The 14,966-nt window shown below is 35.1% G+C and overlaps 2 protein-coding genes and 1 long non-coding RNA gene across 5 annotated transcripts; 2 read left to right on the forward strand and 1 right to left on the reverse strand.

Annotated features, from left to right (window-relative positions):
- Positions 1–1,839: 1,839 nt before the first annotated feature.
- On the reverse strand, positions 1,840–8,930 carry LOC142531478 (uncharacterized). The gene is made up of 12 exons (XM_075637611.1): positions 8,780–8,930; positions 8,098–8,196; positions 7,161–7,373; positions 6,933–7,057; positions 6,715–6,836; positions 6,547–6,629; positions 5,141–5,287; positions 4,829–4,933; positions 3,207–3,389; positions 2,836–2,930; positions 2,651–2,748; positions 1,840–2,147 (listed from the first exon to the last, which is right to left on the reverse strand). Exons 1-12 carry the CDS (start codon positions 8,819–8,821, stop codon positions 2,050–2,052), a joined length of 1,410 nt encoding a protein of 469 aa, XP_075493726.1. The 5' UTR covers positions 8,822–8,930; the 3' UTR covers positions 1,840–2,049.
- On the forward strand, positions 3,552–4,333 carry LOC142531479 (uncharacterized). Its single transcript, XR_012816305.1, has 2 exons — positions 3,552–3,976; positions 4,010–4,333. It is a non-coding gene; the product is annotated as an uncharacterized LOC142531479 (long non-coding RNA).
- Positions 8,931–9,619: 689 nt separating the features above from the next.
- LOC142531662 (serine/arginine-rich splicing factor SR30-like) lies at positions 9,620–14,721 on the forward strand. Of its 3 annotated transcripts, none has more exons than XM_075637879.1 (14): positions 9,620–9,791; positions 9,918–10,003; positions 10,333–10,398; positions 10,511–10,585; positions 10,671–10,776; positions 10,883–10,929; positions 11,031–11,088; positions 13,223–13,272; positions 13,429–13,485; positions 13,563–13,657; positions 13,810–13,845; positions 14,160–14,193; positions 14,270–14,365; positions 14,452–14,721. In XM_075637879.1, exons 1-14 carry the CDS (start codon positions 9,668–9,670, stop codon positions 14,464–14,466), a joined length of 945 nt encoding a protein of 314 aa, XP_075493994.1. In that variant the 5' UTR covers positions 9,620–9,667; the 3' UTR covers positions 14,467–14,721. The 3 variants fall into 3 exon arrangements, with proteins under 3 accessions (XP_075493994.1, XP_075493995.1, XP_075493996.1); XM_075637880.1 differs by having other exon boundaries at positions 14,270–14,353; XM_075637881.1 differs by having other exon boundaries at positions 9,685–9,703.
- The last annotated feature ends 245 nt before the right edge of the window (positions 14,722–14,966 follow it).

The following is a 14,966-nucleotide window of genomic DNA, read 5'->3' on the forward strand; positions in this document are numbered from 1 at the left end:
AATATCACTAACAATAATAAAATAACTAAACAAATAAAAAATTGTAATATTAATAATAATATTATAACTAATACTAATAAAAATATATATATATAATTAACTAATATTTACTATTATTTTCCATAAATAAAATTAAAATTATAATAATTAAATCTGAATATTATTTTAATCAATAATAGCAATAAATAATAATATTCATATTTATTTCAATAATATTAGTATTATTATAATAATTTAACCAAAAATTATTAATACTCTCTTTTTAAATGTATCTTAAATGATTACAGTTGGGGTAAATAATTAATTCAATAATTTCTTATGACCAAAAAATAATTCAAAATTTTTCCCGTTGGTTTCCAACATTTTTCAAATTGTGAAATTAATTTATTGTCCCTAAGTAATAGGCTAATAGCTTACCACTTATCAAAGCCGCAAATCAATCAACGGTGCAGATCAATCCACCATTTTCCTTTATATATCGTCGTCTATGTCTCTTCAAATCAAATTACTTACCCACATGCAGAAAATTTGAATTATGTCTTGGTGGTCGGCTTTCCGCTGTTTGGACACCAGCTTCTCTTTTTTCCGATGCCATCGCCTCTTCATCTCCGACGTACCACCGTCGAGAAGTCATCTCAGACTCGGAGCTGGCTTCGCAACTACGCGGTGGTTCTCGCGTCTGCTAATTCCGGATTTCTACTTCGTCGATGACTTGTTGTGGCCTGTAGTGTCCGCCGTGGAGTCGGTCGCCCTAGTCTCGCTGTTAGGCTTCTTCTTCATCTTCTGCGGCTGCACCATATGAATGTGTTTGAAACCGTGATCGATTTCAGTTCACTGCGTCTGTATCGATTAGGTTGATGGCGGCAGATCGTTAGGTGCGGCGGCGCGTGAATTTCTTCTTCCTTTTTTTTTTTCCTGAACATTTATTATTCATAGTGTGGTAGTAGAAAGCATCATGGCCTTCTAAGTTAGTTGACTGCCTTTAACTTCACATGACGAGGGCAAATTTGTCAATCTGCCTCCAGCATTTTTTTTTAATATTTTTAATATAATACCCGAATTATCAGATCAACCAAATCCAAAAAATATGGACACAATTATAAATAAATCTATTCTATTTTATTAAAGTTGAGAACATGATAATAACTATCTATGAAGGATACAAAATTTTTCTTCCAATTTTACCCTTATATAATATTAATATTACATTTTTATTTTTTGTTTTTAAATTTCAACACACTTTTATTTTTATTTTATTATTTCAACAATTCAAATATCAATTTAGTCCCTCCATAATTAGTCAAATTTTCTTTTAATTTATCGATAATGAAAAAAAAAATGTACACACACGTATCACGTACACAGAGTAACTAGTATTAATAAAAGTTTGACCCATAAAGTATTTTGGTAGTTTTCGAGTTGAAATTGTGGGCTGGGCCGGACAAAACAAATGACAGGCCCAAATTGGCTCGGTCTACGAGGATATGGATCGAATAAAAGTGGAGTGGACTTGTGAAGGCATCAAATTGCAGCAGTTGATCCTTATTTGTCGGGGCTTGGCTAGTCGTACAAGGGGCTTGTTAAGTTGATGATTGTTGAGGATGAGGAATGATAGTAGCAATTCTTGGTAGAATATTGTATTAGATATTTTCAAAAAAAGCCTTAAGCTAGAACAAATTGTAAATATCTCAGAGTTTTCTACAACATTGCCAAGATATTACTGAAAAAAAGCCACTCATTAACCATTGGATGTCACCATGTAATCAGATCCAACCATAGTTCAGGTTTTTTTGTGTTTCAATCGACACAACCAACGGAAGACAAAAAAATGTGGGTCAATTGACAACAAGCTGTTTTCAAATTTACTGCATTTTCAGTTAAAAAAGTGTGTATTTTCTGCAAGCTTACACAAGTAAACTGGGTGGGTAGTCAACCTCCAAATCATTTTCTTTGTTTCATGAGCAATTGCTTCATCTGGAGATAGAGGCGAACTTCCCTGGATCCCGCGAAACCGTCTCTTGTAAGGAAACGAGTCATAAAGCACATCCCTTATTGTCTTATGCCATATCTTGAGCGTAGATTGGCTAGTATCTCGGTATAATCTGGAGCTGCTTTACAGAATACTTCATCCCAAATCCTGAGAAGATCTGCTCCGAAGAATTTACAGTCAGCTGTACAATATACTACTTGCAATATACCTTAGTAACATCATGATAATAACTTTTCTCCAGTTCCATGGGATGGTTGATTCCAGTCCAATTCCCACCCTTGGATATTTGTAAGAAAGGGAAAAAAAAAATAGGGCACTTCGAATCCGAGGGAGAGAACTAGGCTTCTTCACTATAACTTATTCTTATGTTTCGTGATCATCGAATATATTTAAAATAGAAAATTTTCATTGGAACAAAAAAATCATAAAATATTCCAGAATATCAAGAAACGAAATATGAGTTGCGGCTGTAGGCTAATGATAATATATGGCAACATATTGTAATTCCAGAAGAGCTCGAATGCTTCTTGTATAGACCCAAAAAATTAAAATTACTGTTGAGATAAACATCACCAGATGAATCCTGAACTCAGATGACAGCATGACAACCAAAATACACACTTTTAAACTTAAAACCACAGAATGTTAACAAGGACGTACCCGCCTTATGCGTGGATGAAAGACACATGACGATCATGTCAAATCTAGGAATCTTGGTCAAATTCAGTAAGAAATCGACACTCAGTGCCATATCTTCCCTGCCAAACAAATGAAACCAAATGTTATGAGATATCAAACTGAAAGCATAAAAATTCATCAATGTCTAAAAGAACTAGATAGCTCACATGAAAAAGGTGGCAATGCACCTAATGATGTCAACAAGCACCGGAGAAGACAGTGCGTTTTTAAATATCCCTGGTAATGCAGTTGGTGATATTGCCTGATCGAGACAAAATAACGATGATTTAGAAAAATCAGTAAACAAACATACCATCAGTCATAATAAGAAAATTTTCCAGTTCTGTTCCCCACGTCTAGAAAAAGGTTCAACAAACAGCGTTCAGTTTTCTTTACTGTAAATTCGTTGAGGTTCCCACCAACAAATAGCCTGAATACTCTCTCCCTCAGGGGAAAAGGACAACATACAAGAATGGGAATGTTATATGGTTCAATAAACAAAATTATTTAGAGAGTAAATGAAAATTATAAACTCCACCTTCAATAAACGAGCCTGCAGTTCACGGTCTCCAGAAAGTTTTCGCCAAGAAACCTCAAATTCAAAACCAGAACTAGGTGGAACAATATTTTTTGCAGCTTCAGCTTTGGCAAGATTAGCAGCCTTTGCAGCAAGCTCTTGCACTGATGCATTCAAATCTTGCTCTTCATTTTTGTGCTTTATCTGTGAGAGTTTTAATCAGGAACAAAATGTTCACAAACTTGAAGTCTAGCAGGAAATCTAGCACAAAGATAAACACGACAAGATTTTGTACATGCAGAATATTACATTTTCAATAATCACAAATGCTGCACTAGCTGCGATCAATTCAAATCGGTAACATGCACAACCATAGTTGTCAAAGGCGAGAGGCGCCATCAGGCGCGGGTGTTGCGCCTGGGGCAATCCCAGGCGCAACAATTTACAAAGACGAGCCCAGGCGCGCGCCTGGGCTCGCCTTGGAAGGGCTCTCGGGCGCGCCGAGAGTGCTTTTTTTAAAAAAAAATTCAGTATCTCTGTTTTTTTTAATATTAACTTAAAACGTAAAAGGCCCAGCCCTCCCAAACCCTAGCAGCCCAGTTAACAATTTAAATAAGCGACAAGAGCTGTGCAGAGTCTGCAGACTGCAACAGAATTACAACCAAAATTGATCCTATTTCATTGGATGATATCGATGATAGCAATGAATGGTTGATGGGAGGATTGGACAATGAAGAAAATAATCTAGTCTTTGGGGATGATGATTTGACATGGGGTGATGTAGGCCGAACGTCTGGGGTTGGGGAACCGATTTATGGTTTTAGAGCTTCGTGCTTCATCTTCTTCAAACGAGGTAAGGAAATCTACATCCAAAACAACCAGAAAAAGCCAATTTCACATCTTTTGGATGAAGAGGAAGAAGAAATTGATGTTGATCAAGAAAATGGTGAAGATCAAGAAGAATACAAGTTCGAAAGTTCTAGGGACCCTGATGATTCGATGGAAGAAGATGAACTTGATTTGGATGATTGAAGAATTTTAATCGTGTTACTTATTATTATGAACTTATTAATTATTTGTTGTTTTGTGTGACATTGTGACTTAATTATTTCATAATTTAATATATTATTCTAAGATAAATATATTTTTTTAAAAAAATTAAAAATGTGCGCCTTGCTTCGGTAAGGCGCGCGCCTCGCCTTGCGCCTTGCGCCTCAGGCTCCAGAGCCGTTGTGCGCCTCGGTGCGCCTTGCGCCCTTGACAACTATGTGCACAACATTTTTCAGCTCAATCCAGGACTGCAGAGTAATAGATTAAATGATGAGGTTTTAACATAATTTGACGACATTAGTGATTGCGCTCCACAATCTTAGGTATATAATGAATTAAATTTTTTGATAATCTTGCTTCCGTTTTTATCCATGCATGTTCCACTTTATAATTCCTTTAATTCAGGTAAAAATATGGAAATGCTTGGGATAGATAGAGATAGTAAACACTGTTATTGTAGCTATATTTAGGAAAGAATTAACTCCTTATATTAAGGTGCCAGTGCCTTTCAATACATACACAAGGCTAAGATTATGAAACCCGCACAGGAGCCAAACAAGGCCATTTATCAATGAAAAGATACCGAAACAAACCTTTGCATTCTCTAAGGTGGTATTAACATCAGATCCATTAATTCTCATATTATCGCCTTTAATTTCCTTCAATGATTCCGAGGGAACATCCCTCTTATTATCATCCTGCCAAAAAATTCGTAGGTCAAATACAAACTAACAGATTTACAGGTACAGCGTTTAAAAAGTTTACAACGCCAAAGCAAACAAATCAACATCAACTTAGCATTAACCTGACTTTTAAAGCACTATCTTTTTTTTTTCAGAATCAACTTATTCCTCAAATGATATCACGGCCTAAAAAAAAAAAAAGTATATTCGAGTAGTTCTGACCTTGGCATCATTATCAAGTATCTCGGTCACCGTTCGAGCAGGATAATCTGATGAGACAGATGAAATTTTCCGCATTTCTGATTTTAGTGTTCTTCGTACACCCTCAACAGAGCCTTCGACCGCTCTGGATGACTTCTTAAGAATTTCCTATAATTAAAAAAAGGCAGCAGTTGGACTCTCGAAGCTCCTTAAAGGACAATCCATAATCATCTTCAGTATAAAGTGATAGTACAAACAAACTGGAAATGAAACAGTATCAGGACAGAATGCTTATCAGGGACGATAACAAGCAATAAAGCAATGCAGCATTCTTCAAGAAATTTTGCTACCTTAGAACTAGATTGAAACTTTAGACTGTGCTTCTCACAAAGACAAGAGAACCTCACAAAAATGAGATGACCTGAAGATAATGATTGGATTAATGTATCTCTTTCAGTTTGAGTCCACAGAGTTGATAGGCCAAGTTCCATTATAAAAAATTCTGTCTAAGATGATGAATAGTCTGATTCATTAGAAGCCAAGTCACTTCCACATTAATTAGGTAGTCCGAAAAATAAAAATAGTGAGTTAAACAAGTGCTCAACAGTTCAAACTCAAAAGTAGTGAGTAGTATCCATTACCAACCTATTTGTAGTGCAATATAATTATGTCACTATCTGAGGAAGCCTCACGTAGTTATGAATAAGAGATCTCAGACTCCATTCACATACTTCTTTTTTTACCCCATATTTATTTTGCATACCTCTAAGCAGTTCAAGTTTTCTTTCCTTTTTCTCTCCATCCCTCAGTTCTCTTGCATATGTCAAGTTCAAGATGATGACATGATCGTACTTCCTTAATTTTCTCCTCCTCCGGTATTTTGTGGAATTTTCATTAAAAGATCCAGTATATTGACCAGGTGTGTTTCATTTCCTTTATTTTCTTCTCTTTTCGTTTTTTGCAATGAAAATTGCAGACCGTGATTTACATGCTAAGAATACATTCTTGAATCGTGATTAATAGGTAATTGAATACACAAGTCTAAATAATACTCCACAAAATTTATCTATGTGATTCCATGTAGTCACAGACCATAAATACATCGACCACCACAATATACATGCGAAGCTCTAATATCTGGCAGTTTTTTAAACTCAATGTCGCATTTCGAGTGCTTGGTTAGATCTCCTAATGTAATGAACGAGAAGATGCGGTGAATCAAAACTGTATGCAGCAAATGAAAGTTACATGGACTCAATGTACTGGCTACATTAAGCAGTAAAGAAATATATACTAGTTTGTAAACCTCAAGAAGTAAATCCATTTTGCACGGGGAAAAAATATAAAATTACCCAACCACAAATCGCTATATCAAAAAGAACTCGGGGAACCAAAAAACATTAATTTAAGCAGAGTATAATGTTCACCTTTTGAATTAAAGATTTTGCTTCTGCAAACTGTTTCTTTATCTCTTGGTTCTGGGGATCCAACCTCAAAGCAAACTCAGCATCTGAGTTCGACTATAAACAGTTAACCAAATAGATACTCAAAATGAAACTAAAAGGTCTTTCAATTTTATTATATTAAGACTCTACCATCAAGCGATTCCTTGAGTTTGCCAAGCTCTTTTCTAGTCGTTGATCTACGAGAATAAGCTTTTATGTATTGATCATCTAAATTCAACGCTTCGGAACAATCAAGCTCGGCTTCCTGGAATCTAATCGACTCATGGATAAACAACGGAAATCAGGACGACAAAAACTGTAAAGTCCTTCACTGAAGCAACAGACTTTGCCTCGTTCACCAAAAATACCTTTTGATTTTTATAAAAGCCATTGCTCTGTTTGCATAAGCTACTGCAGTTGGCGACAATGCAATGCTTCGTGAATAGCAGTCTATTGCTTCATTAAATTTCCTTTGCTTAAAAAACTCATTACCCTGGAAAAATTATATAGAATGAAGACATACATTAAATATAACTTCACGCATGCCATGTCAATTTACAACATAGGAATTATACTCGTTTGAAAGGAGAGAATACCAACTCTTTTTCTGAATTTGCATCAACAAAGCTCTCCTCTGATCTGAATCCACCTGATAAGCGACTGAGAGCATCAAAGCCTTTCAGACGATCATAGTCTCTGAAGGGACCGGTATTGTCAGATGGAGTTTTCTCCAATATTTGCCTTCCATTGACTCCAGCACCATCAGAAAGTTGACCACTATTCGTTCTACTAGTCTTAACTGGCAAATCCTTAAAAAGCACAAGGTTTACAAAATATAAGACACATAACATATAGGAGAGTTAGAGGATCAAACACTAGTTTAATGCATAGTAAAAGCTAAGAGAATATTTGATATTATTTATAAATTTGTAAGATTGGAAGAGAACAAGTCTCTGAGACTAATTTCTAGAGTATCACGATAAAAAAGGAAAACAAAAACTCAAGATTATTTTATCAAGCATTTTCGTAATGGCTTCTACCCAAGAGTTTCCATAAACTTGATCTTGAAATTCCACAACCCAAAGAGTATTTGAGAAATTTGATAAAAGGTTTTAGTTGTGGCCAGATATTATCACTATACGAACAATCCATATAGTCTTATATATTTATTACCATATGTGATAAAGGACAAATAAATATGGGTAAATAAAAAAATCATGGATGGAGGTTTAAGTTCATAAACAGATAAAAATGTTTGAGCTGTAGTGCTGTAGGTCACACGGCTTCCAATCTTCCCCCCAGTAACAATTAGATAGTGTACATCATAATTTTATTAGACCTAATAAAGAGGACAAATGAAAATTCTAAACAGGAAAAATAAGATGAAAGGATGCTGGCTAACACAAATCTGTGTAAAATTATTTTGTTACTACATGAAGATGCATCATAACAATCATCTGATAAAAATTTCACCACAAATTACAGATTCTTCATTGTAAATAATAAAAGTAATCCTCAGATCAATATAATTACCAACTTTTCCGTGCCAGTAGAACCCGATTTCAGTCTCTTGTCCTTTTCCTTGAATGACAATTCCCAATCTTGTAAGTTATTCAGGAGCCCCTCAAAATCCTGCAAAGCAAAAAATCCCAGTAAATAAAAACAACTTGCAATAAGCTTTTATCCACAATTATGAGAAGCATAATTTAAAAAAGAAAAAAATACAATCTCATGATTGTTTCAAGGAATTTTTCATGCAGGAGGAATCATGATTCTCTTTTCACCTTTTGTTTCCTTTTTCTTCCTAAGCATTACTGTATAAATGAAGAAATAGCTTCAACAATAATTAATTCCCACAACGCTTAAGATTAAGAGAGAACGGAGAAGTAAAGGCGTATACTTCTTCAAAAAATCTAAATAAATAATAGTTTTTAACCACACTGTTAACACGATTAACAAAACCATGAACCCATTAGATAATTTCATTCGTTTCGAATTGTTGACCCCCGCCCACCTCCTTCACAAAAGTTAAACTGAATTGATAGCTAAACCATAAAAAACTAGAAGTCGTCTCCGTTCGCAGCCTACTTCTCTCTTAAACCAAACGGGCAGACCTCTAGTTCAAGCGGATAAATCCCGAAAAGTAGCAAGCTGAAAACGGTGCTCAAATTAGAACAAGAATTTGGCATTTTCAAAGACATGAAAAGAGAAATACCGGAGCTTGATCCCGAGAGTGCTTGGAAGGTACTGTAGCCATTCTTTGTTATTTACTTACTGCGGAAAGACAGACTTCTGCGGGTTTTTGTGCCCATTTTTAAAATCGTGTTTTCTTACGGGAAAAGCGTTTGTCCTTTAACGTGCCAAATGACAACACTCCTCGATAACAATTGTTCACAAATTCCAGCGGAATTTAAACACGACATTTTAATAAGTATATTTTTCATTTTTGTTTTCAAAAATTATTCAATATTATGTTTCCTTATATTTTTGGTAATCTATAAATTTAATAATTTTTTAAAAAAGAAAAGTTCTTGAAAATAATACTAAACATATGAGTAATAAAAAAAAATCATAATAACAAAAATTAAGAAAACATGAAAATAATAGTAATAGTATTAATTAATTTTAATTCATGCTTACCCTCTCTAAAAAAATATGGTAATCGATTTGACAACAAACTAAATTTATGTTTATAGTACTCCTACTTTAACTAAAATAATGCAAATATTAACAAACAAACAAAAAAATGAGAAGTATAAATTTGGAAAAATAGGTTTTTTGTGAGACGGTTTCACGAATATTTATTTGTGAGATAGTCAACCTTACCGATATTCACAATAAAAAATAATATTTTTAGTATAAAAAGTAATATTTTTTCATGGATGATCCAAATAAAAGATATGTCTCATAAGACTTATAAAATTATCTCACATAAGTTTTTACCGATTTGGAAAATTGTTTCTCAAAATAAAAAATGTATAAAATTTTTGATACCTTTTGAATTTTCCTTTTACAACAATATTATATTATGGTGTAAACTGAAACTCCATTTGCTGACACGTAAAAGGTGATATGTCATTACAAGATCCGCTTGGCCGTACACATGCTTTCCTTTAATTCCTCCTCTGCCTTCCCACACGTAATCTCTGTTTTCTGCAAAAACGTGTTCCAATTCTTCTCTGTTTTGGGATCCTACCCAGTTGTTGTTTCATTAAGATTTTTCTCAGGTTGTTTTTCAATTTGAACCTTCATTTTGCTTATTAATTTAATATGGTTTAGCCTGTGCATGCAATTTCAAATAGAGCAATTGCAGTGTTATTTATTCCTGTGCAATTTTTGTGATATTAACTCAGTGATGGGACGCTCAACCGGCACCATTTATGTGGGAAATCTTCCTGAGGATATTCGCGAGAGCGAGGTTGAAGATTTGTTTTACAAGGTTTGATTTTTTTTTTCTTGTGTGATCGAAGATATATTATTTTTGTTACACGGAGAACAAGTAAATCTGGCATCCTTAGCATGCGGTACTACTAGTCCTTGGATGCCCAAAATAATGTTTCTTGTTCAGTTACTTTTGAAATGAACCATGAGGGATGAGGATAATGTTTTCGGGTGTGAAAAAGGATGGATCGTGAGAATTATGCTGCTTACTGTTGAAGTAACATGTTATGAATATTTTATTTACAGTTGGTTGGTTGGTGTTTGGAGTCAATGAAGTCTTAGTGTTTCCTGCGAGCTAATTATGTCTTTTCTTGGTTATTATTGTAGTATGGACCTATAGTTGCCATTGATTTGAAAATTCCATCAAGACCGCCTGGTTATGCTTTTGTTGAGGTGAGCAACCATTTGAGAATTTGAGGCTGCAAATTATTGCTCGATGGAATCGTAATTTGATTCGGTGGTCATTTTCTTTTGCTATAATGAATTTGATGCTGTTTTGTTTCAGTTTGAAGATCCGCGCGATGCTGATGATGCTATTCGTGGCCGAGATGGTTATAGGTTTGATGGTTACAGGTTACGGGTTAGTTATTTAACTCTACAACATCATAAGAATGCTTATGGTCCTCATATCTCAAACATTTGTCATTTCTTTTTGGTTGATGTAGGTTGAACTTTCTCATGGGGGACGAAGATTACCATCATATGATCGCCACAGTAGCTATAGTAGTGGAAGTAGCCACGGGGGAATTTCAAAGCGGTCTGATTACAGAGGTTGGACCATTTTGAATGTATTTAAATTATGATTTTTGCATTCTCACCATGCAGTGGTGATTTGCAAGTGTACTCTAAATATTCCAAACACTGTTTTTGTTTGCAGTTTTGGTTACTGGCCTTCCTTCTTCTGCTTCGTGGCAAGACTTAAAGGTATGTCCCTTCCTCTCTGTGGGTGCATGTATATGGTTTTGGGGAGAGAAATTTGTTCCACTGCAACATTGTAATTCACCTCCTTGAATCGGTGTTCCTAGGATCACATGCGTCAAGCAGGAGATGTCTGCTTCTCTCAAGTTTACCGCAATCGAGATGGTAATTATTATGCCCTTGAACTTTAAATTTATATGAAATAAAGTTCTGGCTGAGCAGATACGAGAAGGCAAAAACAGTTTACAAATGTAAAATTGGTGCTTCCACTGTTGTCCTCTTTGAACCCTGAGATGGAACCAGAACGAGTGCCATCCTCCCCTTTTCAGAGCAGCAGGCATTAAGCGTATGTATAAACATACATATGGATAATGCCATAATGGCCTTCCTAACCAGAAAAAAGTGGAAACTCCACAATGATGCTACATATATCTGAAGCATATGGCCCAGGCTCATTCATATATTTCCTCCCTGACCATTTTGGTTCAACATTATCATACTTCTGGCTAGTTTCAGACTTCTATGGATGCTGGTAGTCCAAAACCTAGTATTATGACTTTCACACCTCTTCAAAGTCTGCTAAATAAAGTTCGACTGTTGAGAGAGGAAGTATGATCATATTAAAGAAATGATGAATTAGGACAAAACATTATTGAGCTAGTGTTTTAAGAAGGATGAACGCATTTTTCCATTTACCTTAGTGAACCTTAAATTTTAATATGGAAGTTCTGCAAATTCTGGCATGGAAGAACTTTATAGACTGGAAAAAAAACTTTTTGTGACTCCTGTAAGAATTACTGGGATATGCAAATTTTGTTTTGTGGAGAGTGAGAAATGCAGTGTTGGCAGTCCCTGATTGATGATAAATACTTGGATAACATAAATTTTATAGATGAAAAAAAATTATGTTTGTCATGTACAGATTCTGTAAGAATTGACTGGGACATGCATATTAGGCTTGTAAAAAGAATGAGAAATGCAGCATTGGCAGTCCTAGATTGATAGTAAGTGCTTGGATAACAAAACAACCGGTTGGGATCTTCCAGATGAAGAATTAGTGCAAGTAATAAGGTAATGACGTATGGAGTTCAGTTTTTCTTTGCGTCACTAAGCATTTGATACCAAAATGGGAAAACATTTCCTGTGTTCACTTAGGTTTTCGGAGAAATTGGTTATATTCTATGAATTCTAACCATGAGGTTTTCGGGTGTTTGGGTGGGAATCATTAATCATGTTAAGTTCATTTTGGATTTGCCGTATGTCTAACATTGGAACTTTGGCACTGGATGATGGTAGTTTCACCAGTTCTGGGTAATTGATCATCTTTGATTTACCTTTTCCATTACTTCTTGGGGAACCATGCACATATTCGAAGATGTTACCTCTGAGAATTTGTGCAAAATCCAGTTTCCTCCACTCAACCAGCGATAGGCCGAAGGCAGCCTTAAGCATGGGGAGTCACATCTATAGAACTGTTTGCTAGACATTGTGGTCACCTTTAAACAAAATTACGTTGTGGTTTATTCGTGACCACCTAATCCAGAAAAACCTTGGATATTATGCTCTTAAGTTGAGGGGCATGAACTTGTTTATAAATATGACCGGAGAAAGCTGGGACACTATCCGGATTCTAGTCAGGACTGAACTTTGAGGTCAAAATCAGTTTCTTTATCCTTGTTACATTTGAAAACTTGAGATTTTGATCCTGGTTATATGGCATCTCAAGATATCCAGGAGATGTGGATGAAACACAATTTACATGAAACACTCAAGTTAAGATGGTGGGCTTTAAATTGTTTTCAGTTCAAAATTTCGAAAATATTCTTTGAATAGTTGTTACATAAGTAAATTTGAGATGATGTTGCGATTGTTTGTTAATCTAGGAATGTTTTTGGGCTAGTTTTTTAATGTGAATTTAACATTTAAAATTTAGAATTCTGTTGATAAGAGTCGTGTGTGCATATTTATTTGAAATAATGTATCAGAAGTCAGAGAGCTATTTTGTCAGTGGGTTTATTCTGAAAGTTAGTGGAATAAAGTTGTTACCAGATTCTTGGTATCTGATCTTTTTCTTGAACCTTACTCATCTCTTCTCTTATGTCTCAGTAATTATCATCTACGTAGCTGCTTAAGTTTCATCTATGCTATTTCCAGTGTTCTGGAAACTCATTTTCTGAAACTGCTTGTATAGAGTAGTTCTGTTGTGGTTATATTTATGCAAGTATTGATTTGCCTTTTCTCGATAGGTTTTTGTACATTACAATTGACAATGATGATGTTCTTGTTGTTAATCAAACAGGCATGCGAGGAGTAATTGACTATACAAACTCTGACGACATGAAATATGCTGTTAGTATATTTATTCCTTCGAGTTTTGAAACTAATTCTCGTTTTAACTGCTTCCCTGATGTGTGTTTTTTAGAATCATTTATCTTAATTTGATGACTGATTATAAATTAACATCCATTGTCTTTTGCACTGTTCTGGTATCTTTCCATCACGCAGATCAGAAAGCTAGATGACTCTCTGTTTCGGAATCAGTTTTCTCGAGCTTACATACGGGTATGTTATCGTAAAGAATCAATTTTGGATTTGTTATTCGTGAAGATCAAATTAATTCATGTCTCTGTAAACTTTAGGTAGAAGAGTATGACCGGAGGAATGGTTATTCCAGGAGCCCTCATCCTTACTCAAGAAGTCCCAGTCACAGCTATTATGACCCCAGGGATAGAAGGTGTCTTTTGAAATTAAATTGGGTTTATTTGCAGTATTATACAGAAAAACATTTCCCATATATTATCTGTATTTGTGTGTGTGTTCCGGAAATATAATATGCTGTGCACCTGTTTCTCTTCTAACCCTTAAATTCTCATCATCTTTATCAAGGTCAAGATCTAGATCACCTCCTCGCAATGTATCAAGGTATGATGGGTGGCTTTTCACTTTGACTTTACCGTTATTATTTACATCTAGATATGTTTAGGATCAAATATATAATTAGATATACTTTGAAGAGTTTAAAGCTATCTTATGTGCAATATGAATTGTGGGGCCTTGAGACGTGGTAATGCAAATACAAGGGTTGGTTCTTTCGATTTTGAACGATCAGCCAGCCAAAAAATGAATCCACTTAGAAATGAAAAACGTGGATGTGATGCCTTTACCTGTTGCAGCTGCTTTTGTAGTTGGAACTTTGTTGGTAAATTCTGAATTGATGGTTTATGGAAATCATACAGGTATCGTTCAAGATCGAGATCTCCCGAATCACCTGTAAGTGTAACTTTGTTTGTTGTGTGTATGACAGTCTATTATGTGCTTCTGTCATCAACTTCTTGTCACTGTCCAGTTTCATCGACGAAGACACCTGAGCGTTAGTCCTAGGGAAAATCCAAGCAGGAGCAGGAGCAGGAGCAGGAGCAACTCGGATAGGGTATCTTCCTCGGTGCGTGTCCTTTGGTTGTTTTTGTTCAATGTGACATCTTGACTGTGTTGCATGCTCTCCTTTAATGATTTTCTAACGGTTTACAGGAGAGATCTGACTGAAGCAGATAATTTGTCGACTGAAGCAAGCTGGGGGCAATAGAATTAAAAGGAAAGGATTTGATATGCAGAATCGTTGAGTATCATATTAGGTGCTTTTGAACTTTTATTTGTTGGACTATGGAGCTCACATCTTTAGGTGAAACTACAACTTTGCTTGTGTACTTTTGTTTCTTGTGTGGTTTGCTCGTTGCTGCTTTCATCAACATCACTTGTAGATTTTCGAGCTCAATAATTTGTTTGTTTTGAACAAAATTCCATCGACATTGTCGAAACATTTTTAGCCATCTCATCGTTGATAATGTTTTCTTTAATAAAAATAAATATTATGATAATTTCCCATTAAAAATGTTTTATTCCGATTGAAATGAGAGAAGTATTTTCTATTTAAATTTATATGCGTCCACCAAAATGGGGTATTAAATGATTTTGGGGTCATCGAGGTTCATCAAAATAAACGTATTCATGTTTAATATGAATAGAATAGAAACTAATATTCCAAT

Source organism: Primulina tabacum, chromosome 17, assembly GCF_025594145.1.
Source record: "Primulina tabacum isolate GXHZ01 chromosome 17, ASM2559414v2, whole genome shotgun sequence".
Classification (NCBI taxonomy): Eukaryota; Viridiplantae; Streptophyta; class Magnoliopsida; order Lamiales; family Gesneriaceae; genus Primulina; species Primulina tabacum.

Excerpts from the sequence above, each read along its gene's own strand:
- LOC142531478 (XM_075637611.1), bottom strand. The coding sequence starts at position 8,821 with ATGGCTACAGTACCTTCCAAGCACTCTCGGGATCAAGCTCCG. Across the intron at positions 5,288-6,546 it reads CAAAATCTTTAATTCAAAAG|GAAATTCTTAAGAAGTCATC; the intron begins GTGAACATTATA and ends TTTTAATTATAG. Across the intron at positions 2,931-3,206 it reads TGCAGGCTCGTTTATTGAAG|GCAATATCACCAACTGCATT; the intron begins GTGGAGTTTATA and ends TGTCTCGATCAG.
- LOC142531662 (XM_075637879.1), top strand. The coding sequence starts at position 9,668 with ATGCTTTCCTTTAATTCCTCCTCTGCCTTCCCACACGTAATCTCTGTT. Across the intron at positions 10,777-10,882 it reads AAAGCGGTCTGATTACAGAG|TTTTGGTTACTGGCCTTCCT; the intron begins GTTGGACCATTT and ends TTTTGTTTGCAG. Across the intron at positions 10,930-11,030 it reads CTTCGTGGCAAGACTTAAAG|GATCACATGCGTCAAGCAGG; the intron begins GTATGTCCCTTC and ends CGGTGTTCCTAG.